At 44.2% G+C, this 26,800-nt stretch overlaps 3 protein-coding genes across 6 annotated transcripts in view; 1 reads left to right on the forward strand and 2 right to left on the reverse strand.

The window, feature by feature from the left end:
- The window catches only part of LOC119023524 (NACHT, LRR and PYD domains-containing protein 3-like), a 75,868-nt gene extending 67,599 nt beyond the window's left edge, over positions 1 to 8,269 (reverse strand). Inside the window, exon 1 of the mRNA XM_037105557.1 lies at positions 8,108 to 8,269. The gene's annotated coding sequence lies outside the window, so the exon portion shown is untranslated. The remainder of the gene's footprint in view (positions 1 to 8,107) is intronic.
- zgc:172076 lies at positions 1,518 to 7,032 on the forward strand. The gene is made up of 9 exons (XM_037106453.1): positions 1,518 to 1,935; positions 2,511 to 2,557; positions 2,819 to 3,017; positions 3,516 to 3,673; positions 4,197 to 4,329; positions 4,624 to 4,780; positions 5,358 to 5,481; positions 5,900 to 6,089; positions 6,440 to 7,032. Exons 1-9 carry the CDS (start codon positions 1,920 to 1,922, stop codon positions 6,598 to 6,600), a joined length of 1,185 nt encoding a protein of 394 aa, XP_036962348.1. The 5' UTR covers positions 1,518 to 1,919; the 3' UTR covers positions 6,601 to 7,032.
- Positions 8,270 to 9,263: 994 nt separating the features above from the next.
- On the reverse strand, positions 9,264 to 26,687 carry mark1 (MAP/microtubule affinity-regulating kinase 1). Of its 4 annotated transcripts, none has more exons than XM_037105829.1 (18): positions 26,130 to 26,674; positions 22,259 to 22,462; positions 20,426 to 20,479; positions 19,922 to 19,970; positions 19,769 to 19,834; positions 19,588 to 19,658; positions 19,279 to 19,335; positions 18,795 to 18,929; positions 18,288 to 18,389; positions 17,329 to 17,448; positions 17,100 to 17,199; positions 16,570 to 16,682; positions 16,170 to 16,311; positions 15,445 to 15,578; positions 14,411 to 14,496; positions 14,183 to 14,332; positions 13,842 to 14,105; positions 9,264 to 13,548 (listed from the first exon to the last, which is right to left on the reverse strand). In XM_037105829.1, the coding sequence occupies exons 1-18, from the start codon at positions 26,178 to 26,180 to the stop codon at positions 13,206 to 13,208; spliced, it is 2,241 nt and encodes a 746-aa protein (XP_036961724.1). In that variant the 5' UTR covers positions 26,181 to 26,674; the 3' UTR covers positions 9,264 to 13,205. The 4 variants fall into 4 exon arrangements, with proteins under 4 accessions (XP_036961724.1, XP_036961734.1, XP_036961740.1 ...); XM_037105839.1 differs by having other exon boundaries at positions 26,154 to 26,672; XM_037105845.1 differs by lacking the exon at positions 26,130 to 26,674 and adding an exon at positions 22,771 to 22,971.
- Between the last annotated feature and the right edge of the window lie 113 nt (positions 26,688 to 26,800).

A 26,800-nucleotide genomic window follows, 5' to 3' on the forward strand; every position in this document is an offset into this window, starting at 1 on the left:
GTGGTTGTGTTTTCTGTGTGTGTTTGTGTTTTCTGTGTGAGGTTGTGTTTTCTGTGAGTGGTTGTGTTTTCTGTGAGTGGTTGTGTTTTCTGAATGTGGTTGTGTTTTCTGTGTGAGGTTGTGTTTTCTGTGTGTGTTTGTCTTTTCTCTGTGTGTTTGTGTTTTCTGTGAGTGGTTGTGTTTTCTGTGTGAGGTTGTGTTTTCTGTGTGAGGTTGTGTTTTCTCTGTGTGTTTGTGTTTTCTGTGAGTGGTTGTGTTTTCTGTGTGTGGTTGTGTTTTCTGTGTGTGTTTGTGTTTTCTGTGTGAGGTTGTGTTTTCTGTGTGAGGTTGTGTTTTCTCTGTGTGGTTGTGTTTTCTGTGTGAGGTTGTGTTTTCTGTGTGTGTTTGTGTTTTCTGTGTGAGGTTGTGTTTTCTGTGTGTGTTTGTGTTTTCTGTGTGAGGTTGTGTTTTCTGTGTGTGTTTGTGTTTTCTGTGTGTGGTTGTGTTTTCTGTGTGTGTTTGTGTTTTCTGTGTGAGGTTGTGTTTTCTGTGAGTGGTTGTGTTTTCTGTGAGTGGTTGTGTTTTCTGTGTGTGGTTGTGTTTTCTGTGTGTGTTTGTGTTTTCTGTGTGAGGTTGTGTTTTCTGTGTGAGGTTGTGTTTTCTCTGTGTGGTTGTGTTTTCTGTTTGTGTTTTCTGTGTGAGGTTGTGTTTTCTGTGTGAGGTTGTGTTTTCTGTGTGAGGTTGTGTTTTCTGTGTGAGGTTGTGTTTTCTCTGTGTGGTTGTGTTTTCTGTGTGAGGTTGTGTTTTCTCTTCGTGTTTGTGTTTTCTGTGTGAGGTTGTGTTTTCTGTGTGGTTGTGTTTTCTGTGTGAGGTTGTGTTTTCTGTTTGTGTTTTCTGTGTGAGGTTGTGTTTTCTGTGTGAGGTTGTGTTTTCTGTGTGAGGTTGTGTTTTCTCTGTGTGGTTGTGTTTTCTGTGTGAGGTTGTGTTTTCTCTTCGTGTTTGTGTTTTCTGTGTGAGGTTGTGTTTTCTGTGTGGTTGTGTTTTCTGTGTGTTTGTGTTTTCTGTGAGTGGTTGTGTTTTCTGTGAGTGGTTGTGTTTTCTGTATGTGGTTGTGTTTTCTGTGTGTGTTTGTGTTTTCTGTGTGAGGTTGTGTTTTCTGTGAGTGGTTGTGTTTTCTGTATGTGGTTGTGTTTTCTGTGTGTGTTTTCTGTGTGAGGTTGTGTTTTCTGCGTGTGGTTGTGTTTTCTGGGAGTGGTTGTGTTTTCTGCGTGTGGTTGTGTTTTCTGGGAGTGGTTGTGTTTTCTGCGTGTGGTTGTGTTTTCTGTGTGAGGTTGTGTTTTCTGCGTGTGGTTGTGTTTTCTGGGAGTGGTTGTGTTTTCTGCGTGTGGTTGTGTTTTCTGCGTGTGGTTGTGTTTTCTGGGAGTGGTTGTGTTTTCTGCGTGTGGTTGTGTTTTCTGGGAGTGGTTGTGTTTTCTGCGTGTGGTTGTGTTTTCTGCGTGTGGTTGTGTTTTCTGCGTGTGGTTGTGTTTTCTGGGAGTGGTTGTGTTTTCTGTGAGTGGTTGTGTTTTCTGCGTGTGGTTGTGTTTTCTGCGTGTGGTTGTGTTTTCTGTGTGTGGTTGAGTTGTCTATGTAGTTTGTTTTTTTACTTTCAGTGTTTTGATGTAGTTCTTTGTATTCAAACAACCCTGTAACAAACCTGTATTGCCACTATATACAGTAGAAAGTTAGTACATGTTGGACTTACTCTGCTGATGGATGAAACCATGTACATCCACAGCAGCACAGATGGTAGGGCTGTTCTGTGTGCAGTTATAAAAAGGCTATCGTTGTTTGGACTGTAACTGGACTCTTGCGGGTGGCACGATGAGCTGCTCAGGACCACCACGACTATTCTTAGACCTTTTGTTGTGCTGACGGCAGTCTGCCATCACACTGACGACATGTGGAAGGTCAAACGTGAGTGTTTTCATGGCATGCCTCTGTGTTTTTCACTCAGTAAACTAACTCGTCTGTGTGATTAGTGGTTTATTTTAAACAGAAACAGTGATGAAGTGTACACGACTGAATGTTCTGTGCAGTGAGATCAATGTGTTCACTGTTGTATTCTGTACATGTGAATTTTTAACACAAAGAAGCTTTCTATTAGATATGGAATTTAACCTCATAATCATCAACATTGAATATGAATCATCAGTGTTTATTCCACACAGTACGTGTGATCAGATGTGTAGGCTGAAAGTTGAAGGCACATATTGTTATATTTATTTATATAATTCCCCAGGAGGGAACGACCAGTTTCACAGCTAGAAAACTATTTTTTCCAGGTGATTATTGTTTTGTTTCCTCAATGTATTCATCACAATTTCCATCTAAATACTTGTATACATACTTTTGTCTTCACCTTTCAACGTCTGACTCGTCCATCCAATCAAAGAGTGAAATTTAATTCATCTGTTTTACATCTTCCCAGATTTTAAAATGTGACAACAAAAACTGTGTATTGTATTTGGTATATTTCTATTTTGTTGCAGCTCCAGTTGTCTTTCCAATGGAGACGAGGTACCGGCCAATTTTGGAGGTAATTATTATGATCCAGAATGAAAAGTTAAAGTGAAGCTTAATTGCTAAACAGTCCAAAGTATCCCTAATCTTTTTTTTTAGAAAACGTGATATTTCCCGAGCTACGGGAGCCTGCGTTGTCCAACTCTGCCCAACAAACTCCACATGATTTTATAATAACAACCAAAACAGACGTAGGTTCACAGTTTTGAAAAGCTGGGGACATTATTCTGACTGAAGCTTTACCTGTCTCTTCTACGACAACTCCCTGTGTGTTCAGAGTTTGGTTCCTCCTGATCCCATGTCCCAGTTCCACCTGAAGAGAGGTTCTCCTGACGAGGAGTTTCCTGACCTGTGCAGGAACTCTACCTGGATGGGACGAATCCTCACACCTGCCATGTACCGCCGACAGTTCCACCGCTGCACCCACAGCGGAGTCATCTTTGATGACGTCATCCGCCCGGGCCTCGAGGAACCAGGTGATGTCAGCACGAGGTCATGGTTTGGCTGGCTGTCAGACAAATACAGTATGATTAAAATTAGAAAGAATCTGACATTCAAGGAACATTCAGCATTGAGTTTGACATCAGAAATTACATATTGATTCAAATATGTTGAAAATTCTTAAAAATCTTCCAGGGTTCTCCACAGACAATGGAACGGTGGCGCAGCGCCACTATACTAATTTTCAATGTTAGCTGCTTTGTAGAGAGTGAGGGTGACGAGTGAGCGTCCGTCCGTCCGTCCCCCCGTCCAACGATAGCGGCCAACTCTGGCCCCCTGGCCGATGATTGCGACCGTCTCTACTACCCCCCCAAACTTCTTTGTAAAGATCTCAGCTGTCACTTCTCTCTGTTTCTCGAGCTTCAACCTGCAGTTGCTGCTGCTGAAAACTAATTTGAGTGAATGAGTCAGAATCTCAGTCTCTTAGTTAGTCTGTAACCATATCTTTACACCTGTAATGTTTGTGTATGAAGGTGATAGGTCCAGTCCTGTATCTGTGGGGTGTGTCGCAGGCGACGCCCAGTCTTACATCCTGTTCTGCGACTTCTTCGACCGAGTTATTGAGGCGCATCATGAACACAAGATCACCAGCCAGACACCAGAGAGCGACTTCAACTACGACAACCTAAAGGTAGTCAGACCACTGGGTGTTCATTCATGCTGATTTGATTTGATTACAGAGACATTATTTCAATAACAAAGCCCAGAAAATGCTCACTGTGGTGTTGCAACAAATGTCCAACAAAATCAAAAGGCGCAGACAGATAATCAGTTCATCCCAAATTATAGGTTCTTTCCATTTAGGTGTGGCCATGACACATTTGTCACCTGCCCTGGTCCATGAAGACCATCCACAATATCCTGTGAAGGATACACACCAAATATAAACACATGTGAAGACGTACATGCATCCAAATGCCCAATGTCAAATTGTGCTCGTACGCTCTTCAGTCTGTTACTGATGAGGTTGAGACTGCAGCCTCACTCAATCAATCACCGTGTTCACCTGGGGGTTGAGCTTGTCAGGTCTACAGTCACAGATCACAGAGTTCACAGAGCAACACCTCAAAACACGCGACCATTGTAGCTGTCCTCACCTCCCTCATTAACACTGGTGTGTGTGTGTGTGTGTGTGTGTGTGTGTGTGTGTGCAGGGAGGGGGTGACCTGGACAAGTCATATGCTGTACGCTGTGAGGCGAGTGTTGTTCGAGGTGTTGATGACTTCTGCTTCCCAACACATTGCAGCCGCGGAGAGCGCAGACACCTCCTCTCACTGGCCAGGAGAGGTACTGCACATCTGTATTTATAACATGGTGTGATTCTAAATATTACCAACACTGCAGGTTCAGACAGGCCCAGCATCTAATTTCTCTGATACAACACAGCAACATGTATGCAGGACAGTCAGAGTTCACTGAGTTTTGTCCAAATCCGACAGCCTTTCTCATAAAAATAACTGTTATTCAGTTGGCATTCATGCAAATGAGTTGTTCAAAGCTGGTGTGGCTCTGATGAGGCAGTAATTCAATAAATAAAAAGTGATCAGGGGTCAGTTAACCAGTTTATGTATCTTCTCTCAGCTCTGCAGCGGCTGAACGAGAACGAGCTGCCGGGTCAACTCTTTTTACTGGAGGAGTTGAACCCGGAGCAGAAGAGGGAGCTGAACCTGAACCCTCCGTCTTCCTCTCAGCTCCGAATTGGCGTGGCCCGGGACTGGCCCGACTCCAGGGCGGTCTGGTCAGTCCATAACAGCATAGTTTCTTGACAGGTCTTTTTTGTCCCAGTAACATGTCTGACTAGAGAGGGGATCAGGCGGTGGAGCAGCTCAGTTTATTGTAAGATTGCAGGTTTGATCCTTAATTCATACATGAAACTGTCTATGAGCATTTAGTGATCCTCAAACTGCTCCAGATTGAAAGTATGTCGGGAAAAATTATGCTCTGGACAAAAGTATTGAAAGTAATGTACGACTGTAATGCATTACAAGCAGTAACTGAAAACTGATTCAGACCCTTCCAAAATGTCATAAACTACTAAAGACCTACTTTCAGCCCGTGGTGTTAAAAAGAGCATATGGGGCGCCGCTTAGCTCGGTCGGTAGCGCGCACAACCCATGTGGCGAGGCTCTGCAGCGGACCCGGGTCCAAGTCCGGGCCGGGTCTCTTTGCTGCGTGTCACTCCCCCCCTCTTACCCTGTTTCCTGTCACACTCTTCAGCTATACTATCAATAAAGCCAGAAAAGGCCCAAAAAATACTTTAAAAAAAAATAGAATATAAGTGAAATCTAAGATTCTCCCATGACTCCTTGTTCCAGGGTGAGTAAAGATGGCAGCCTAGTGGTCTGGGTCAACATGGAGGACCACCTAAGACTTGTGTCCACAAGAGACGATGCCAACATCGCAGAGGCCTTTAAATGCATCTGCATCAACCTGAAAAAGGTCAGTGATGGTTTTGATTTTTTATTCTACATCACCAGGTGACAAGTTACAAAACTTATTAGAAAGTTGGAAGTTCACATCTGCTTCCGTCCTCCAGATCAAGCCAGATCACACATATTACATTTCAAACATTATCAAACTCATGCCTACGTCTTTGTCCCCAGACTCCATTGAATATTTGGCCTTTCTTGTTAATTCAGCACACGTTCTTTCCTTCTTTGTGATAAAAAAAACATTGTATCGGTTTGTTCCAGTGATGTAGGTGTGTATTGGCATATACAGCATGGAAGTGAGACCCGCTCACAAGAGGTCACTCACTGGCAGGTGTGAACTGACGAGCTTAAAGCTATCCACTTGTTATTGGATCACTCAGAATGGATGCTAAAACCAAACATGATCAGACTCTCTCTGTCTCCAGCTGGAGGACTTCTACAGAGAGCTCAGACACCCGTTCATCTGGAAGCAGCAGCTGGGGTGGGTGACGAGCTCTCCGGCTGATGTGGGAACGGGTCTGAGGATCCAAGTCCACCTCAGACTGCAACACCTCCCCCAACACAAACGCCTCCAGGACATCCTGAAGAGACTGAGGATCCGCATGGACAAAACAGGTACGGAAGGCAGACCTGATGTTTCAGAGGTAACCTGCTGAGCTGTGTCCGTAGAACTGCAGGTCAGACTCTTTACTCTTTGACGAGTCTCTGATGCATTTTGAACCATGAAACCATTTGTTAAGTGTTTTTTTTTTTAAATAGATGGTTCTTTTATTGGTGCTTATTTCCATCTGTCTGATTTCTGATTAATGTAAACCAGAACTCTTTATCTGTTTTAAGTGTTTGTTTGTACAAAAGTGAGTGTGAAGCCCCTGGAGGCTAATTTGTGATTTGAGATATTGGGCTTTGAATACAATATATGTACAAATAAATATATATACAACTGTACTTGCCTTCTCAATTCCCAGAGTCCCCGGCGCTGTACCATGTGAGCAACATGGCGACCTTCGGTGTGAGCGAGGTGGGTCTGATACAGCTGGTGGTAGACGGGGTTAAACTGCTCATTGCCATGGAGAAGAGGCTGGAGGACGGCCGAGACATCGATGAGCTTGTTCCTACACAGAAATAGATCTGGATGATGTTTGGCTGGAGTGAGGAGGGAACACATGGACTGACCAATCAGATAGAAGCATTAAACTCTCTGCTGCAGAAAATGTCTGTCTGGTATGCTTTTACGACCTGAATACAAACACCAGAAGTGGTTAGAGTACTGAAATCTATATTCAACTTAAGGTACATCTACTCCCAACCCCAAATAATTTAAGTAAAAGTACAACTACCATGAGGAGCCTCATCACATAAAAGCAAATAGTAAAAACTTACTCATAGCACAAGTCAACTTCAACATTTAAAATGTTAATGTAATGTTAATGTAAATTGCATAACAGTTAACTGCTTTCTATAGCAAACCAATTTAAAGTCACACAGACTTCTAGATATAAGATGAGTTAATGTCATGATCATAATATTAGCTAGCTAAATACATATTCTACAAGTCATGCAACTTACTTCATTGTGTTTGGAAAGGCTGCAAGAGGCATTTTTAAAAGTGGAGATCTCGGTCACCGTGCACATGACATCACGTAACTGTCGTCTTCTGTCATCACGTAATGGTCGTGCAAAGTAATAAGTAGATCACTGGCATTAAAATATTCTTGAGTAAAGAGTAGGAGTATTGTTCTACAAAAGGAATCAATTGTTCCCTCTATAAACTTTTTTTTTTTTTTTTAACTTATGTGCATTAGTGCAGCTGCCAACAGCTGTTAGAGTTACTGGACTAAAACATTCAGTCAATATCTTTTAAATTTCTTCATCCTGTATCTTTGAAGTGCTCATAAGTAGATAATTCAAGATGATCATTTATTAATATACAGTCTGATTATATTATGATTTTATGATTATATGTTCTTCTCTTATAAACCTTTCAAACTTTAATTAAAACTGATTTCAAAATTTGCTGAAGTCTTTAATTTACATGTGTTCAGTTTTTCTTCTTATCTTCAAACAAACATGATTTACTGAGTTATATGGTTGATATTTCCACCCGGTCCATTGTTACTCCTGCTTGTAACCAGACTGCTGTCTCATTCAAGCACTTGTTAGCAACCGCTAACCACTTTTAAAACAGGAGGAGCTCAATAATCAAATTGTGGGACATTTAGTGTCTTTTAAATGGTAAAACAAAACGTCTAAATATGTTCAACCTGTTGTAACAACACACATTATTTCACACATTTAAGTTAACTGAACACACATTCAACAAACTCACAGACTTTGAGTAACTGATTTCTAAGCTACACCGCTGCACACCTGAGGACGCTCGATTCCTGCTAACAAAACTTAAGTATGGTTACATTTTCACTGGGTTTCCAAACTGATATTCAACTCGTGCTTTAAAACATCCACCTATTTTATTTTGACTCGTGCTGGCAGCCTGACTGACAGAAGACACAGGGTTAGCTTGCTAGCTAGCTAACGCGGCGGCCTATTATCAGTTGACATCATCTTCCACAGTAAAAAGGCTAGTGACGTCAGGTTCATTACGAGCTTAGCGGCTGGTCAGTTTAGTTACTCACACTGAGTCCGAGCAGTTTCAGGTGGCGCCATGTTGTCTCCAGAGAACACGACCTGTCAGTAAGATGAAGGTTGCGAGCTGCACTGCAGGTCCCAGGAAGGACGAAGTCTCCGTTTCCCGCCTCCTCCTGTCTGCCAGTTGACGTTTGAAATATCAAGATGAGCGCGTGATGCGCGTCCTCCTCCGTTCAGCCAATCACATGCCATCATAGAACGTAATCGGTCGCCCTGGACGTATATTACGTCTATGGTCCAGTTGTTACTAGTCATAATTTTCATATCAGATATCCAAAATGCATAACTATGTAATTTTGAATATCCAAAAATACATTGTGACTAGTAAAAATGTCATTACGAATATCCACAATCTGTATTATGACCAGTAAAAATGCAGTTGTGGACATCTGTAAATACACTGTGGATATCCATAATGACATTTTTACTAATCACAATGTATTTTTGGATATTCAAAATTACATTCTGGATATCTGGAATAGTTTTTCATTTGGAATATCTGAAATGAAAATTATGACTAGTAACAACTGGATTGAAGATATCTGAAATGGGGTTTTTCCTAGTAAGAATTCAGTTGCAGATATCCAGAATGTAATTGTGAATATCTGAAATTGAAAGCCCAATACACATGAATGGCAACAGTGATGTCATTTGTCCTAGGAAGAATGTCATTATGGATATCTGACATGTTCTTTTTGACTAGGAAGAATTGAATTACAGATACCTGCAATACATATCCAGTCTAACTATTAAATGTTAAAACAGCTTGCCATAGTGGTGCGTTTCATTGCAGTCGAAACGACTTCTGACAGGGAGGAGTCTCTTCCATGTCAGAAACTCTGGCAGGACCCGAGTTGACCGACATAAAGACAGATGATGTCACAGCAGGATGACCTATTACTTTTGACCTCTTCATAAATAGTAAATACAACTGTAAAGTTCATTTTCTGCCCTTAATTCTTAAATCAGATGCCGTAATTGCTTATTAGCACATAACAAAATAACTTTGTTGGGTCCAGTCTCTGTGGACTTATTTTTCACTAATCACACATTAGATATATTAAAACAGTCCAATATTATTAATACTCAGAGGCATCTAATACAACTCAACACTGTGATCTTAAAATGACACCAAATGCTGAAAAAGGTTTAATTGTGTGGTTTTTATTTAAATCCATCATGGCTACACTGGACTTCTGCTACTCTCCTGTTAATGACAAGCCTGACGAATCAGTCGGTCACCTGGAACACATCACTATCTGAAAGCTGAGGTGAAGGCTATTTTCAAGTAAGAGGCTCAGATTTACAGTCTTCCCACGTGACTTGAAGGCATCGCCATGTTCAGACATCCTCACCTGTCTCGTCCCCGTCAGACGAGGATGCAGGATTTGCATTGGTTGTTCCCTTCCTGGTTTTAAGTGCTACAACATACAGTACAAAGTGTTCTCAAGTTTCAGTAATGATGGAGAACCATTGCACATTGAACCCTCAGGACCTCGACACTACAGAGACAAGTAGAGCTGGTTAATGTCTCTGTTGATGTGCAGCCAGAGATTATCTACTGAGCAGAAACATCTCCAAGACTTCTATTCAACATCTTCAGCGATGATGAAACACTGTCCACCGGAGAGCGGGTTCGATATTAAAGGTTTCACACTGTAATGTTAGACATCTTTTTAACTTCAGTCACAGACGTCTAAATAACTTGTGGTTAAAAACTGAATTTATATGACAGCAGAAATCTACAGGGTGGTTCTGAACCCGGGTCTCATCCTCAGTAGCTGTATGAGGCTTGAAATTTAACAGCAGAGTTACACATCATCTTATTATCTTATCAAATATTATGTTTGGTCAGGTAGACTTATGTGTCAAGGTTGGAAGGACAAAACATGGTATTTAATACATCTGATGAGCAGCTCTCCTGGTTAAGTTCACACCTCATGCAGCTCCTGAGGTCGAGGTCCAGGGTTTGAATCCTCACTGTAGTTTTTAGTTAAATTTGGCATCATAAAAACTTTAATTTTGAACCACAAGAAGTTCTTTAGATGTCTGCGACTGAAGTTGAAAAGACGTTTAACATTACATCATAAAATCTTTCAAGTTGAACCATGTAATGACGTCACAAAGACGTTCATTGTGGCTCCTCAGTGAGTCTTTTCAACATCATCAAAGACGTCTTTGGAGATGTTTCTGATCAGTGGGTAGTGAGAAAAAACTCAACATATACAGAAAAAAATTTGAGAAAAAAAATGAAAAACATCAAACTGCTGATTTCCTCTGGTGCAAGTGAACGCATCAGAAATACAGCAGTACATTCAGAAGGCATTAAGTGGTGCAATAGATACAGAAATTAGTTAATCTACCAGCAAACAGCAATGAACAGGCTCAAAGGACAATTCCATCATCAACGAATGAAGCTGAATATCTGCTGGAATCGTCCCTTGAAGTATCAGTCTGGTGGTTTTCTGTTTTTTTTGTGAATCCAAAGCCTGAAATTGAAGTTGCACCTCTCAGCTGTGTGTTTCTGGTTTATCTCACTGCTAAAAGCCTTAAAATATAAGAAAAAAAGAACATTTTAGTGGTGGAAAACAAAAAGAGAAAGAAGACAATGTGGACCAAATAAAAAGACTTTGTACACAAACCACAACTAATCAATACTGTACCTGCACATATTCACCTGGACAGGTATCGTTTTATACAGCAACAATAAGTCAGCTAAAATAACAAAAACACATTCTGTTCTGTCAGCTGTAAATGTGTAAAAAGATTTAAGGAGCTTTACAGTTTGTGTTTGAACCACTTGATGGTCATTGAGTTTGCACATTAGTACCAAGAGCTCCAGTATTATTGCAATAATATTAACATCAGTCAGCGGGGAGTGAAAGGGCTTACTGCTTCAGGAGGTCAGAGGTCGCAGGCATCAACAGAGAGGATGTTCACTACCTGATTGCTGAACACATTTCATGACTCGTTACCTCGACTGTAGGCTGTGCAACTCTCATCAGCAAAAATAAAGCTGAGAGGAAAACTTGCTGACAGCGCAGTCGTCAACATCAGAAAATATTCACCGATTCGAGTTGGAGGCAGCAGTGCGACTGTAGCTGGAGGACATCCGAGATCCAGGGCAGAAAACCGTTTACATGTTGTTTTTAGTGTTTGCCTTAACCCGAGGTAGAATGATGCTACGCTAACATGAGCCAGAGAGGAACCTCACTAGAACCTGTTGTGATTCTGAGCACCTCATCCTGTGTGCTCGCACAAATGTGACAGCTGGTCTGTTTAATCAACACTAACATGTAATGTGCCGAGTGCACAGAGTCCAAAGGGTTTGATACACTCATGTTTTCTGTCCGGCTAACTGACTGGCAGGGTCTCTAACAGACAAGGTCGAGGCAGCAAACTGATAATCTGATGCACCAGATTACACAGAACGATCTGGTAACACGTCGCTAGACTCCGTTTGACGGTGACACTGACAGCTGATTTGATGAACCATCTGTCTATCACAGGCTGATTTCAACCAATCAGATCCCCAGTAGGAGAGCGGAGCCAGATAGTAAATCAAACTTGTATAGAGCAAAAACATCTCTTTAACGAGAAAAGGATGCTATCACGCTAGGCTAACGTCTGGAGGAGCTGCCATTGTTGTCTGCAAACCGTCAGTCAAGGCATTCAGGGGTTTGATGAGTTCACTGTTAAATCACATCACAAAACAGACAAGCATTAGCCAGCTGGCTTGAACAAGACGGTGAGCAAGGAGGTCGGAGTGTTTCCTGGAGAAGAACCACAGCTCATAATCCAGGAAATCAGACATAACCAGCTGCTGTGTTAGACTCAAACTGTTAACCCATAGTCAGGCCGGATCTGCAACCAACAGAGGCAACCAATCACAGTCGGGATAGGGCTGGAAAATAAGTGGGATCCATATCAGCACGTCACAGCTACCAGCACATGGCTTCAAGCCTCATGAGGTGGAGCGAGCAAAGCAATGAGTAAAGTTCAGAGACAGATGTTTGTGGATAATCGAGGTGACACGGACAGCGATCTGTTCTGGTGCTGTAGCGTGGGAGCTGCACAGGTAGAGCCGAGGTAACGTTTCACTGTTTACTTGCACTCCAGAGACCAGATTAGTGTTCACGACCAGGTTAAAGAGAAACATTGAAGAATATGTTGACGTGCACTGCAGTGACATCAGAACTCCAGAACCCGGACACACTGCTGCTTACAGAAACTTTCACATGCAGACTGGTCAGCCCATCCAACAATGCTGAATCAGCTGTGGTCCCTTTGACCTGATAAAGTCGACCATGTTTCATCATGTCGACTGAATCTGAGGCCATGATTGCAACTTTTTTTAATGCCTGATATCTTGAGATCATGAGTTATGCATTTCATTATCTCCAGGAAACAAGCTTTAATATCTCGAGATATTCAACATGTTATCACAGCAACACGAACAGCTGTTTCATTTTGTTTCTTATTTTGCTGATCAGAAACCAGCAGTGCCAGGCCAGCGTGCATAGATGGCTTTTTGACAGGTTAGAGAGAACTTTCTGATCAGATCATTCAGATCAGAACTCCTTTCCCTCCACTTAAGTTGTTTTCTAGATAAATTATCTCAACATGTCAAAAAATGTGTCTGTTGTTTCCTCAAGATAATGAGATGACAAACAAAGCAGACAAGGCCGTTCTCAGCTTGTTCAGTGTTCAAGGATTCTGAAGATCTGAAGTGCATGTGAACAGTGAGAAGAGCATGAAGCCTCCCTCCAGCAGGTAGTGACATCTGGATTCATTTTAACAAACAAACGGAGCAACGGCACTCTGCGTTTGTTCTGAGCCTCAACCTGCTGATTATCTGCTGTCAGCTGTTTAATATTTGGTTTCACTGGCAAACATTTAGTGATAACATTAAATAGTAAGTGTGGTGAGTATAATAAGGTGTATTTTCTTAGAGTCATACAGCAGTTAGCGAGGGGTAGTGCTGAACACAAGATCACCACCGTCACCTGGTGGGGTGTCCCTCTGTGAAGAGGAGGAGCAGAGTTATTCTCCATGCAGTTTTCAATGATAATAACAGGAAGTCGTTCACAGCCTGAGCTCGTTGGCGACTTTGGAGGCGATGTTTTTGAAGGCGATGGACGTGCCAGAGATCCTTTTGAACCGCACACCATTTAGTGAGAGGCGGGGCAGCTTGCACACCTCCATCTCCCACTGGACCAGACTGTCCTGTCGGGCGTCGCCGTGCACGCAGAACAGTGAATAGCGCTCGCGCTGCTCGTAGTCACAGTTGTTGGCGTCCAGAACCCTCCGGATCTCCTTCATCATGTCCCCCGGCTCCATGGACGAGGTGGTCTTCATGCTCCAGGTGAAGCGCAGAGAGCGAGGCTTGGAGTCCCGGCACTCCTCTTTGGGTTCACCTGATAAACTCCTGGAGGAAAGAAACCCCACAAACCGACAACGTTAACCAGCTCATTCATAGTCAAAGCATCTTTGACTATTTAGGAACACTGTGTCAAAGGGCCAGTTCTCCCAAATGACTCAAAACAGATTTTCTTATTTCTCTCTATTGAGATGTTTTGGTTGAGTGTGTTCAGGACTGAGATATCTGTCAACTACAGACAACAGTTCCTGTTACAGCTGTTCTGTCTCTGAAAGAGAAGCTGCTACTGAGCTTTTACAGTGTAAGTTTCCTACATTGTGAACACAACGCTTTCCACCAACCTGCGCGCAAACTTGGAAGTGATCTTGCCGATGAGGGAGGTGGAGGTGCCACGGCGGGGCGAGGCCAGCGATGAGGTGGTGTGCTGCGACAGGCTGGGCGAGGCCGGTGGGCCGTTGTAGGTGGCAGGACGTCGGTCTCTCAGCTGAGCGCCATGGAAGGTGGAGCGGCTGGAGGATCCGCGGGGGAAGCGGGTACGGTCCGGCGTGGTGCTGCTGCTGGTGATGCTGAAGGCTGAGGGTGATGATGGAGGCTGCTGGGGGGAGCTGAGGGGGAGGGGAGGTTGGAGTTAACTAGATAAAATGTTTCACAGCTGCAAGAACAGAAGGTTCTCTTGATTCACCTCTGATACTCTGCGTTGTCATCAATCGGAGGCAGGCAGGACTTCATGGGATGTCCTGACGCAGACATGGACTTGACATGACGTGGGCGTGTGGAGGAGATGGTTGCCCCCGGCGATGGGGAGGGGGATGCTGCAGGTACCTCAGGTAGACTGAACCACACACAGATTAGTTACTGACCTTGTGACTAACAGCACGTGATCAATGAAATCTCCCAGAATTCCTCTCACCTGCTGTCTTTCCCATTGGTAACAGCAACTGAGTGGCGATCAGTGCTCGTCCTGTCGTTAACATACGTGTTCCTCCGAGTTATGCTCTGCCACACACACAGTCAACAGACAGGATGAAGGGTTGTCAGCGCCTCCCAGAGGCTGCAGTGGTCATTACAGATACAACATGTACAGTTTGTCCTGACAGGAGCGCAAGAGGAACAATAATGGAGACGTTGAAAAGTAAAAGATTCATCCTTGGAGGAGCTGAACTAACATCCAGACTTTTGTTACTGAGACATAATGTCATAGAACATCTGTTTTTTTATGTATGGAGCCTCAGGGGCAGCATTTGTTTGAACGCTGTCACAAGCCCAGGTGAACTACGCACAAACCTTTCCGTGAACGCCTCCTGTGTGGGTGCAGAGAGAGGAGTGAAGCTGCTGTCAGTCTGGTCTTCAATGAAGCTGTTCAGTGGAGCCACTAAAACATTCGTCATGTTTTATTATGTTTGTCGCTTGTCAGTGTTGTTGTAAAATGTGCATAAAGGTCATGGCCATAGGAGGCATTTAATCTTTAACAGAGTAGATGTAACTTTCTGTATTCTGGGTCATGTACATGTGGATTCACACTTTAATCTGGATAAACTAGCATGAGACAATTGAGGAGTACATTTTCAGCTAGACACATATCTGAAGATATTGAAAAGCTTTAAGACATTTATTTAATGACAAATAAAGTGTCTTAATTAATGTGACACAATTTATCGCCAACAACGACTTCAGAAGCTTTTTGTTCCTGAAAAATGTTTATAACCTGACGCAGGTTTACAGTTGAATCTGCTGATGTAATAAAGGCACTGCAGTTACAATTAAAAAGAGAATTATATAAAAAAGAACTTGTCTTCTACTGCAAACCAAATCTATTAACAGGTACAAATAAAGGAACCTGAACCTGTCCCTCAGTGAGCAGATGAATCATGTTTGGCCTTGGCCCTTGTTTAAACTAGTGTCTGTACCAGGACCTGCTTTAGACCACAATCTGGATCCTCTCACCCCTGAGGCTGTCGCTGACCTCCTGCGGTCTGGAGCGCCCACGGGTGAGGCCGGCTCTTCCTTCCTGTCGCTCTCTACGCTGTTGGCATGACCACGCTTGGTGTAGGAGACAGGCGGGGGGATGGAGGGCGCCACTGAGACACAAGACAGAGAGCGTACAAAGACGTTATCCAGATATTAGTCTAATACAAAGAGACCAGCAGCCAAATGTATAAACCACACATACACACAGCTGAGGCAGGATGTGCATACACAACTTTAACACCAGGTGTAGCACGCAGCAGTCTTTTCAGCCTGATGAGTGTGATGTTGTGACATTTTACTGTCAGGATCACATCTATAGTTTAAAAACCTTCACTATGATCAGTAAGAATACAGTCAGCTGTGCCTGTTGTCAGCTCCTTTAACCAGCTCTATATAAGGGCTGTAGCTGTTTGTTATTGCTCTCATGGTACTATAGCAGCTTTGGCACTGCTAGAGGATTTTATCAAAAGCACAATTCAGGCGAGAGCGAGTTTTCAGGGGCCATATTGATGTTATTGATGATGAAGCTTATCAGTTGCAGAGGTGAGCTTCTTGGCCTCTCGATTGAAATCTGAATTGCGTTCAACCTGCTCAATTTTGTTGCTTATGCCAGAACTTAAGCCCATTTTCTCTGATTTCTCCACCTGAATACACAGTTTGTGTTTGCACACAGAACAACTCTCTCATTGACAGAAACTCACCATGGTCGCTGAACCGCCGCTGCTTCTGATTGGTCGATACGTTGCGAGAGTGGGCAGGTGACTGACTGGAGCCGTTGAGGTCGCTGGTGGGTCGCGACCTTTGAAGCAGGTTACTGCTGGACAAAGATGCACTGCCCTCAAACTGGAGGAGAGACACACAGCAGGGGATTGTGGGTAGGAGACTGGATCAGTTACAGACAGGACAGTTTGGAAATTGACCTCTGTGGAGATGATTCTTCAGGGTTTTGATGGAGCTAGGCTAGCAGTTCAGTTCCAGACTTTGTGCTAAGCTAGGCTAAACATGTCCTGACCCGTCCTGGAAACAGACATGAATCTGATGTCCGTCTGAATCCTGGAGGAGACAGAGATTTGACTGAAGAGTTAATGTGAGAGAACAAACCTCGGCAGATTTCCTCCCCAGCAGCAGGTATATCGCCGTCACCTCGTTGTATTTCTGACCCTCGAGTGCTTTCATCACTTCCTCCTGAGGGAAGCCCATCGTCCCCATCAGCTCTGATTGGTCAGAAAAACACAGGATCAAGACTTGCACTCGTGAATACAGTGGTTCTTTGAGCTAAATGCTGATATCAACATGTTAACACTAGCTAACTCTCCGAGGCTTTTCGACAAGAATGTCCAACAAATGTACTAAATGTAATCCTGAGATTCAGGTTTACTGTTTACTGTTTTACATAAGAGGAGTTTAACTTGTCGTGTTAATAAATATCATTAAACAGAGGAGGACGGCATCAAGTGTAAAGAGAGTTAAAAAGCATGAACTGCAAGTCTGTGACGATAACTGGTAAATAAACAAATACCAAGAAATGTTGAACAAAATATAGAAAATATAATCCTGAGGAGACAGTTCAAAAATACGTCCACATCACCACAGCTTAATAAAATGTGTGCGTGTCTGTGTGTGTGTCTGACCGATGCGTTTGAGGTCATTAAAGTCTTGTTCTGGTTCGTTGTAGGATTTCAGCTCCTTCTCCTCGTAGCCGACGTTCATCCATCGATCCTTCATGATTTGCTGAGAAACACACAGACAGCTGACATTAAAGGAACATTTCACACAACAATCCTGGCCAGTTAACCTCAGATCAGCGTGGCTTCATAATGATAATAGGTTGGTGGTTTGACTCTCCGACAGTGGATTTACCTGCAGACTGCCTCGTTTCCCCGGGTTCAGGACCAGCAGCTTCTTCAGCAGGTTCTCACAGTCAGTCGACATGTAGAACGGGATCCGGTACTTTCCTCTGAGGACACGCTCCCTCAGCTCCTACACACACATGTTAGCATGTCGGGTGTTAGCATTAGCTGCTGAGCTAACCACAGACCATATTTACACGGTGGCCATTTTCCTCTGACATCACACTCAGGGTTAAAAGCATCACATGCTTTGTCTTTACATCACAAGCTGTGAGATAATGAGATTTGTTCTGTGTCACTGAGTCACGCAGCTTCTCATCATCCAACAGTTCATCGTTAGGTTTGTTACGACTCTCAAAATCCAGAGATTATTGATTTGTTCAGCACTGACGACTCTGCCATTGTCAGTTTAATAGCAGAATGTAAATCAAATATGAAAATTCATGAAACATATTTATCTTTTCTTGCTTTCTTCCACTTTTCCTTTGTGGTTGAGCCTTTGGGACCTTCAGATGTTTTGCTTCTTTAGCTCCATGCGGCCTCGGTACGCTCACTCTCAGGTAGGAAGCTGCTGTTTGTTATTAATCTAGATCTCAGTGGATGACTGTGATTGTGTGCAGGGTCACAGACATTCAACATTCAAGATGGCTTCTCTTCTTCGAACAAACTCTTCAAATGATCTACGCGTCCCTCTCCTGCACACCTGTCTTATGAAACACACGTGTGTGTCAAGTGTTTCCTGTCATTTACATTTTCAAACTTGTCAAAAAAAATGTTAATTTATAACAACAGCTCGACTTCATCCTGCCGTCTTTCTGACTAGTTCAAATAATATTCAACAAAAATAAACAGCAAAGACAGAAATTAAGCTTGTTTCTTAAATCTGTCCAGAGTGAACCCTCTTCACAAATAAATCAATAAAGGATCTATGATAAAGAGCTGTGTTGACATAGTTTTCTATAATGGTACCTTCAGGTTCTGTCCGTCGAAGGGCAGCGAGCCGCTGACCAGCGTGTACAGAATCACTCCCAGACTCCAAACGTCCACCTCTGGCCCATCATACTTCTTTCCCTGCAGGGTTACAGAACTACATTACCCAGCAGCCCACTGGTTTCTAACAACAACAACACACTTCACTGTCCTGGAGGAGGAGGAGGAGGAGGAGGAGAGGAAGACGACAAAGAAGAACGTATATAGAAACATTTTAAATATAATGAATTCTAACCTACATGTATTCCATTTGTACATTCGTGCATTATTCTATAGTTGCACTTCCACCTGAATCAATAAAGTTGTGTTTGAATATGATGTCACTTCCTCCCTTTTAACAGTTGAACACAGTTTAAACTTGTCAGATCCGGAATATTGTTACGTGTTGAACCAGTCGGAGGTTCTGATGAAGTTCTGGATGGTCGGACTGAAACACGACTGTGTGTGGTCGCTGTGCAGGTGTGGTGGGCGGAGCCGAGAGCTCACCTGGAAGAGTTCAGGAGCAGCGTAAGGCGGAGATCCGCAGAACGTGTCCAGCTTGCTGCCCAGCGTGAACTCGTTACTGAAGCCGAAGTCGGCGATCTTAATGTTCATGTCGGCATCCAGCAGAAGGTTCTCGGCCTGAGACACACGTTCATATTCACAGAACAAACGGACCTCATCAGTCACACAGCAGCAAACATTCAGTCATCACTGATCCTCAGACGGCACGACGGAGACAGAAATATGTAGAGAACGAAAATAATTAACCTCAAGATCACAAGGCAGGAAGTACAAAAGTACTCTTTCACAGTAACGGCCAGTGTTGTGCTTTAAATAAAACTGTAGTACTGTCTGAAGGGAGGAGCAGAAGAATCTGATACCAGCTGTAAGAACATACTCAGTGTTTGTCTGTGGGAAAATATAAATATACAACAAAAGTGTGTGTGTGTGTGTGTGTGTGTGTGTGTGTGTGTGTGTGTGTGTGTACCTTGAGGTCTCTGTGCACAATCCTCTTCTGATGACAATACTCCACAGCTGAGACAATCTGATACAGAAGAAGAAGGAGAAAAAACTATTATTATGACGAAGACGATGATGATGATGAGCCACATGCTGAGGTCATGCTGCTGGTGGACAGGGTGTGTCTCCACTGTCAGACCAGCGCGCATCTCAAAAACCTCCGACTAACGAGTGGATAGAGATCCCCTGAACGCACCACAAGACCACAGACTAGGACACACAGAGGATTCTGGGATACTGAGGCCCCGAGAGGCACGCAGACATGAAATAATCTCACCTGGCGAAACTTGGCTCTGGCCTCCTTCTCCTTCATTCGTCCGTGAGCAACCAGGTAATCAAAGACTTCACCTGAAGAAACATAGACAGACAGACGGACGGACAGGTGAGCAGATGTGTGACACCTCAGCTGGAGAATCAAATCTTTGAATGACGTCACTGCTCATGTGAGCTGCTCTTACCTCCGCTGGCGTACTCCATCACCAGGTACAGAGTTTTGTCTGTCTCAATCACCTCAAACAGCTTCACTGAAAAACAGCAGCAAAAACATATAGTGAGCTCTACTGGAGGAGGAGGAGGAGGAAGAGGAGGAGGAGGAGGAGCTGCAGACTCACCGATGTTTGGGTGGTTGAGGATCTTCATCACGCTGACCTCTCTGAAAAGCTGCAGAGAAAGAGATTTTCTTAGACGTCATATAAACACTGACATGATGACAAGAGGTCACATCAGAAGCTCTTGGACCCGATGGAGTCCGTCCCTAATTGGTCAGAGGGAACGTCAATCAACAGTGTCATAGCCATAGAAACAAACCCGTCCATCACTGAGACAGACAGACTCCATGTCAAAGACAGAAAGAAGTTCATGTAGAACATTTGCTGAATTAAGAAGGTCCAGATAATGCAGAATGAGTCAGAGACAGAGTTTCACAGAGTTTGTAAAGTGTCTCCAACTCAACAACTCACTAAACTGACACATTTGTTAATGGAGTCTGGTGATGTTGCAGCTGTCAGCTCAGTGGTTGGATCAGTTGAAGCAGACATTGTGTTCACAAACATCTGCTGTGGTTAACATGTCATTTACATCACAGTGATGCACATGGAGGTCAGACGACAGCGTACCTTCTGCAGACTGGTGGGGTTCAGCTGAGTCTTGTCGATGATCTTGATGGCGACCTGCAGGAAGAGACGACACAGAAACATCCTGATGATGTCATGAAACTCCAGATCAGGTTTCTAAACTCGTCTGCTGGAGGACGTTTGTATCAGTAGGCAACATAAGATAATTATCCTAATATCTGATGGTAGAGTGAGTGCTGCTCAGACACTTTCAATCACCTTTATCTAATTAATATTATTCAGCAATCTGTCATCAAACATCTGTGTACCTATTGCATGTGCAGATTTTTAAGCACTTTAAGGATCAAAACAAAGAGCGAATGAAGAGTGTTTTACAGGAAAACACTGAGTCAGCAGGATGAAGGTTTGACTCAGGCTCGAGTCCAGAAACTGATTTAAAGATGATCAAGGAGTTTAAAACGGAGCGCAGCCGGAGCAAAACATGTGAGCTGGAAACTTCCTCCACCGTCCAGAGACACACAGGGCTGCTGATTGGACGGCTCCTCTCAGGAAATGATTCTTTAAATAAGTGGAAATCGTCTCTCTCTCTCTCACACACACACACACACACACACAGCTGACGTAGGCAGCATCAATAATTCATCCTGAAGCTGCCGGTTGTAACGTTTGCAGCAGATTTGACCCGCCTGAGATGACAGAGTCTCAGGATGTGTGATGCTTCTTGACTTTGCTCCAAAACAAGATTAAGTAAGTATTTTAATAATCAGAGTCACACATGAAGAGATTAAACCTCAGGACGGGACAGATATTATTTTAATACTGATATCTGAGAAACAGTTCTGTGTTACAATGTGACTCCAGTAAAGCAGTGGAGCTCCATCAACATCAGCAACTGCTAGCAGCGACTGTTAGCAGAGTCTGTTAGCAGCATCTGTTAGCAGCATCTGTTAGCAGCGTCTGTTAGCAGTGACTGTTAGCAGCGTCTGTTAGCAGCGTCTGTTAGCAGCGACTGTTAGCAGAGTCTGTTAGCAGCATCTGTTAGCAGAGTCTGTTGGCAGTGACTGTTAGCAGCGTCTGTTAGCAGCGACTGTTAGCAGAGTCTGTTAGCAGCATCTGTTAGCAGCATCTGTTAGCAGAGTCTGTTGGCAGTGACTGTTAGCAGCGTCTGTTAGCAGCGACTGTTAGCAGAGTCTGTTAGCAGCATCTGTTAGCAGCATCTGTTAGCAGCATCTGTTAGCAGAGTCTGTTAGCAGCGTCTGTTAGCAGCGTCTGTTAGCAGCGTCTGTTAGCAGCGACTGTTTGCAGCGTCTGTTAGCAGCGTCTGTTAGCAGCGTCTGTTAGCAGAGTCTGTTAGCAGCGTCTGTTAGCAGCGACTGTTAGCAGCGTCTGTTAGCAGCGACTGTTAGCAGCGTCTGTTAGCAGCGTCTGTTAGCAGAGTCTGTTAGCAGCATCTGTTAGCAGCATCTGTTAGCAGCGTCTGTTAGCAGTGACTGTTAGCAGCGTCTGTTAGCAGCGTCTGTTAGCAGCGACTGTTAGCAGAGTCTGTTAGCAGCATCTGTTAGCAGCGTCTGTTAGCAGAGTCTGTTAGCAGTGACTGTTAGCAGCGTCTGTTAGCAGCGTCTGTTAGCAGCGACTGTTAGCAGCGACTGTTAGCAGCGTCTGTTAGCAGCGACTGTTTGCAGCGTCTGATAGCAGCGACTGTTAGCAGCGTCTGTTAGCAGAGTCTGTTAGCAGCGTCTGTTAGCAGCGACTGTTAGCAGCGACTGTTAGCAGCGTCTGTTAGCAGCGTCTGTTAGCAGCGACTGTTAGCAGCGTCTGTTAGCAGCGTCTGTTAGCAGCGACTGTTTGAGGATGGACTCTGCGTGGTGTTCTCACCTCTCGGCCGGTCAGTGTGTGTCGGGCCAGTTTGACTTTGGCGAAGTTGCCCTTGCCGATAGTTTTCAGCAGGCGGTAGTTGCCAACGTGCGGCTGTTCGTCGGTGACGGAGGCCACGGAGCTGCGACATGGCGGCAGACTGTGGCGGCTCGATGATTTGGTGGGTGGAACTGGAGGCTCAGGGAGGCCGTCTGAAGTCTTTGGCTGAAAGAGACAGAAAAACATTCATAATGAACACTTTGACGATCTTCAGTCACACTGAACTGCACATCTGCTTCAGAGGGAAACTGAACATGACTCAGGATGCAGGAGTAACTAAATGGTTTGAATCCTCGTCACATGGAAGGAGTCAGATAAAGATTGTCTTCTAACACATGAGACTGATCTTCACTGCTCAGTGAAAACACCAGAGGACTGTTTTTGGAGGATGTGGATTTGTTTTTTTGTGTTTCCTTTGTGGTTTGGAGTTAATAAACTGTTTGTTAACCCAAATAAACTCAATCTAAACTTGCCAGCACCAGGAGCAGGTTTAACATCTTCTCCTGGATCTCTGCCTGCAGCTACAGACTTGGTTCAACTGCTGCGACCAGCGACAGAAGCAACGGTTTTTGAAAACATTAACAATGGCGGCTCATCAGGAAGTTAGCGTAGCTGCTAGCATCAGAACTAGAGCAAAGAACCACACTGACGTGTGTTTTCACTCGCTAACTGCTGTTTGCTGCTGTTCATCTGATTGGCTGAAGTAAGTCCTTGACAGACGGTTCAGCCAATGACCTGCCAGGTACTTTCTGAAGGCGCCCGCATGTTTCAAACAGAGTATCCAGTGTTGTTTGTGTTGTTTCTCACACTGGTGAACAGACTGATGCTACAGCAGCAGCTACGCTAACCTCTCTGGTCGTAGCACCTCCACGTCTGTTTTCTGCACCTCATTCAATCATGGTGATTTTCAGTTGTTCTCACAAGCCTGAACTGAACATGAACTCTCTTCATGAAAGCACGACCGCTCATCTCATCACTACACATCTTTACACCTGGATGTCTCCACAGCTCACAGACAACTCTGGCTGTGGCTTCAGTCCAGGACGACAGTAACAAAGTGTACAATGTGCTGCTGACCGGTGGCTGTCAGAGGAGCCAGAGCTGATGGAAACCAGTCCGACAGCGTCTGAACCAGCCGGAGGAGTCGACAAAACACCTCTACTGTTACACCGTGACATCACAACGCACCGCTGCTGACACTCAACACCGACTGAACAACAGTCAGTTACAGGAGATCATATTCAGGTCACGACACGAGACTCCAGGCACAACTCATTTCTTCTCCTGCTCAGACGGCACAAATCTGTGAGTCAGAGTTGGATCCACTGATCAGATGAAATCATTTAGCTGAAGCGATCAACACATGTAGCAGACGTGATCATAGACTAACAGACACTTTGTTTCCTGCCGTCTGAATATGAACAGTTCCTCCTTAGGAAGAAAACAGCGGCAGTTTAAAACAGGAACTTCTTTTTATTTATGGTTCAGTATACAGACTCCAGCAGCTGCAGACGTCCTCCTCCTCTCTGGTCTGTTGGCCCAGCAGAGCCCGGCGACACCACAGAGACGGATTTCTATTGGTTCAGATTTCATTTGTGAAAGGAAAAACTAAATAAACGTATCTTTCTTTAACCAGCTGATTTAGAGACTCTGGGAAAAGAGACCACAGAGATCTGAACAACAAGAACCACTGGAACTCTACAATCTATCCACAACAGATCACCTGACGCTCACGTCCACGTCCTGCAGTGACTCAATCATTATTTCATTCATCATCATCATCATGTGTCTCTTCTCTCAGTGACAGCAGGTTCGTCAGCTACACCTGTAAGGACTCTGTACAATCAGTCACCTTCATCCATCCTGTCCTGCAAACACTGGACAGACAGGACGAGTTCTTCAGAGACAAAATCATGGTTTTCTTTGTTCTGTTTGGGCCCAACGTTCTGGACAATATCATAAACAGATATTATTACACACTGCGATGCGACACAAGAGGTGAACTTTAGGATCTGACAACAAAGTCGACCACTTGTCATTAAAACTAATGTTAATTAGCCTTGATGCTAACCAGGATGAGTCAGGAGGATCATTATCCTGCCACCCAACCCCCAACACACACACACACACACACACACACACACACACACACACACACACACACACACACACACACACACACACACACAGCAGGAGGTCAGAGGTCAGAGTTCAGGGGGTGGTGCTGGAATCCCATAGTGATCCTGTGTGTTGCCATGGTGACTGAGGAAGCCTCCAGCAGCTGATTTCACACTGCTTCTTCTTCATGTGCTTCACAGTCTCAGTGTGATGGACTGCACACGACACAGTGACGGGGTCAAAGGTCACAGAGGTCACAGAGGGAGGTGGGGGGGGCGCCGTGTCTTTAAATGTGACTCCTGGACGACTGAGAGTTAAACACATCTCCTGATACGACCAGCTGCAGTGTATTCTGGGAAACAATCAATAGTATCCAGACAGCAGGAGCCGGCGGAGCTGCTGAACGTCGGACGGGTCAAAGATTCAGACTGAGGACACGAACACACGAGTTACACTGCACAGGCTCGAGTGTGAAGCAGGTTCTGACACTGACTGGTTCTGAACTGTCTCGACACCTAACAGGGTTCCTACACCTGAGTCAGAACCACCGATCCACCTGTTCAGTTCTGATTGCGTTCAGGTTCAGAGTTCTTTTAATCATTACTGTTGATATAGTCTGTATTACATGAGCCACACAGAAGACAGGCCACGTAATATATCAGCAGAGTGGCCGTCAGTAGAGTGCATACCTCCACCATCAGTCCACTTGTGTTCCCACTCACACACACCAGTCACCTCAAAGCACCTGAGTGTTTCCTGAGAAATTATTCAAACTGTAGAATAAATTCTGAACCTCAAATGTTCAGGGAAATGTCCGGGTCCATCCCTCTAACTGGATCAGCACCAGCTGGTAATGGGGTCGACTCTGGGCCAAGTGGAAATCTGTTCAGTAGATTTTGTGTGATCCAAAACAAACCCTAACCGTTACTCTACAGATTACTGCTGTATCAGAGTCAAAGTAGCACTTTTTAAAAAAATATTTTGTTTTATTAACAATGTTATTAATAATACAGTGACTCTGATTTTGTTCTGACAGTTTACAGTATAAACACACGGAGATGTTTGAGTTTGCTTCTGAGTCGTACTTATCTTTTGTTAATTATTCATCTAAAAAGGGGCACTGTGAAGTTCTGCAGAGGGAATTCAAACTCATACATTTTATATCTATATTTGGTTATATTTTAATCTTTACAATATTAATGAGGTTATAACACAAACCCAATTAATCTACAGACTGAACCTTTAAACTACAGACTGAGCCTTTAATCTACAGACTGCTCCTTTAAACTACAGACTGAACCTTTAATCTACAGACTGAACCTTTAACCTACAGACTGAACCTTTAATCTACAGACTGAGCCTTTAACCTACAGACTGCTCCTTTAAACTACAGACTGAACCTTTAATCTACAGACTGCTCCTTTAATCTACAGACTGCTCCTTTAACCTACAGACTGAACCTTTAAACTACAGACTGAACCTTTAATCTACAGACTGCTCCTTTAAACTACAGACTGAACCTTTAACTATTTTCACTCCTTTCAAAATAAAAGACAAACACAGTAACTTCAGAATAAAATCATTAGTAAAGTAAAAAATCAAGTGAACTAATCGAACAGCATCGATAATAAAGCTCGTGCACGTTGATCCAGAGTGAAATCAGCCCCATGAGTCACAGTCAGTCATCAATAATCAATAATCGGAGCCTCTCTACCTGTTCGGACTCCCTCTCGCTCACCGGGGTCAGAGGCATCCTGCCGGACATCTTCCTGCTCTCCTCCGCGGCGTTCTGCTCGCTTCAGTCCGGAACAAGCATCTCCTCCGCCGGCTGCTCTACAGCATCTGTCCCCGGGCACCAGGCCACCTCAGCGGGGCTCGGCTGGGAGGCTCCGCCGGCGGGAGGCAGAGGGAGGCCGGGGCGGCGGCTACAGGAAGGCCCGGTGTCTGCGTCGGTGCAGGAGAGAGTCCCGCATGGAGACAAAGAGGGAGAGATAGAGGGAGGAAGAGGAAGAGGAGGAAGACGACGAGGAGGAAGAAGACAGGAGAGGTGTGAAAGTAAAAAGCTTTCCAGCAGCTTCCGGTGGTTGATCAGGTCAAACAGCAGCAATGCGGAGCGAGAACAAACTGTGACGTCACAGCAGAGCTCCTCCTTCCCGCCATCCTCATCCTCATCATCGTCACCCTAAAAATATCCCAGCATCCTCCTCAGCTGCGTCCACCCGGAAGTCTTTTATTTTGTAACATCTGGGTATGTTGATGGAGATCAGCTGCTGCAGAAAACAACAAGCACTTCCGGTGTTTACTAAACACCAAAGTAAAAGTACATGTACGCAAGGATTTCAAAATAAAAGTACAACATGTACTGAGAGATTTCAAAGTAAAAGA

This window comes from Acanthopagrus latus, chromosome 1, assembly GCF_904848185.1.
Source record: "Acanthopagrus latus isolate v.2019 chromosome 1, fAcaLat1.1, whole genome shotgun sequence".
NCBI lineage: Eukaryota > Metazoa > Chordata > Actinopteri > Spariformes > Sparidae > Acanthopagrus > Acanthopagrus latus.

Coding starts and splice junctions, on each gene's coding strand:
- zgc:172076 (XM_037106453.1), top strand. Junction 2,558..2,818: donor GGTACCGGCCAATTTTGGAG/GTAATTATTATG, acceptor CTGTGTGTTCAG/AGTTTGGTTCCTCCTGATCC. Junction 5,482..5,899: donor TCTGCATCAACCTGAAAAAG/GTCAGTGATGGT, acceptor CTCTGTCTCCAG/CTGGAGGACTTCTACAGAGA.
- mark1 (XM_037105829.1), bottom strand. CDS start 26,180: ATGTCCGGCAGGATGCCTCTGACCCCGGTGAGCGAGAGGGAGTCCGAA. Junction 14,497..15,444: donor GGTCAGCGACAGCCTCAGGG/GTGAGAGGATCC, acceptor TGTGTGTGGCAG/AGCATAACTCGGAGGAACAC. Junction 14,333..14,410: donor ACCAATGGGAAAGACAGCAG/GTGAGAGGAATT, acceptor TGTGTGGTTCAG/TCTACCTGAGGTACCTGCAG.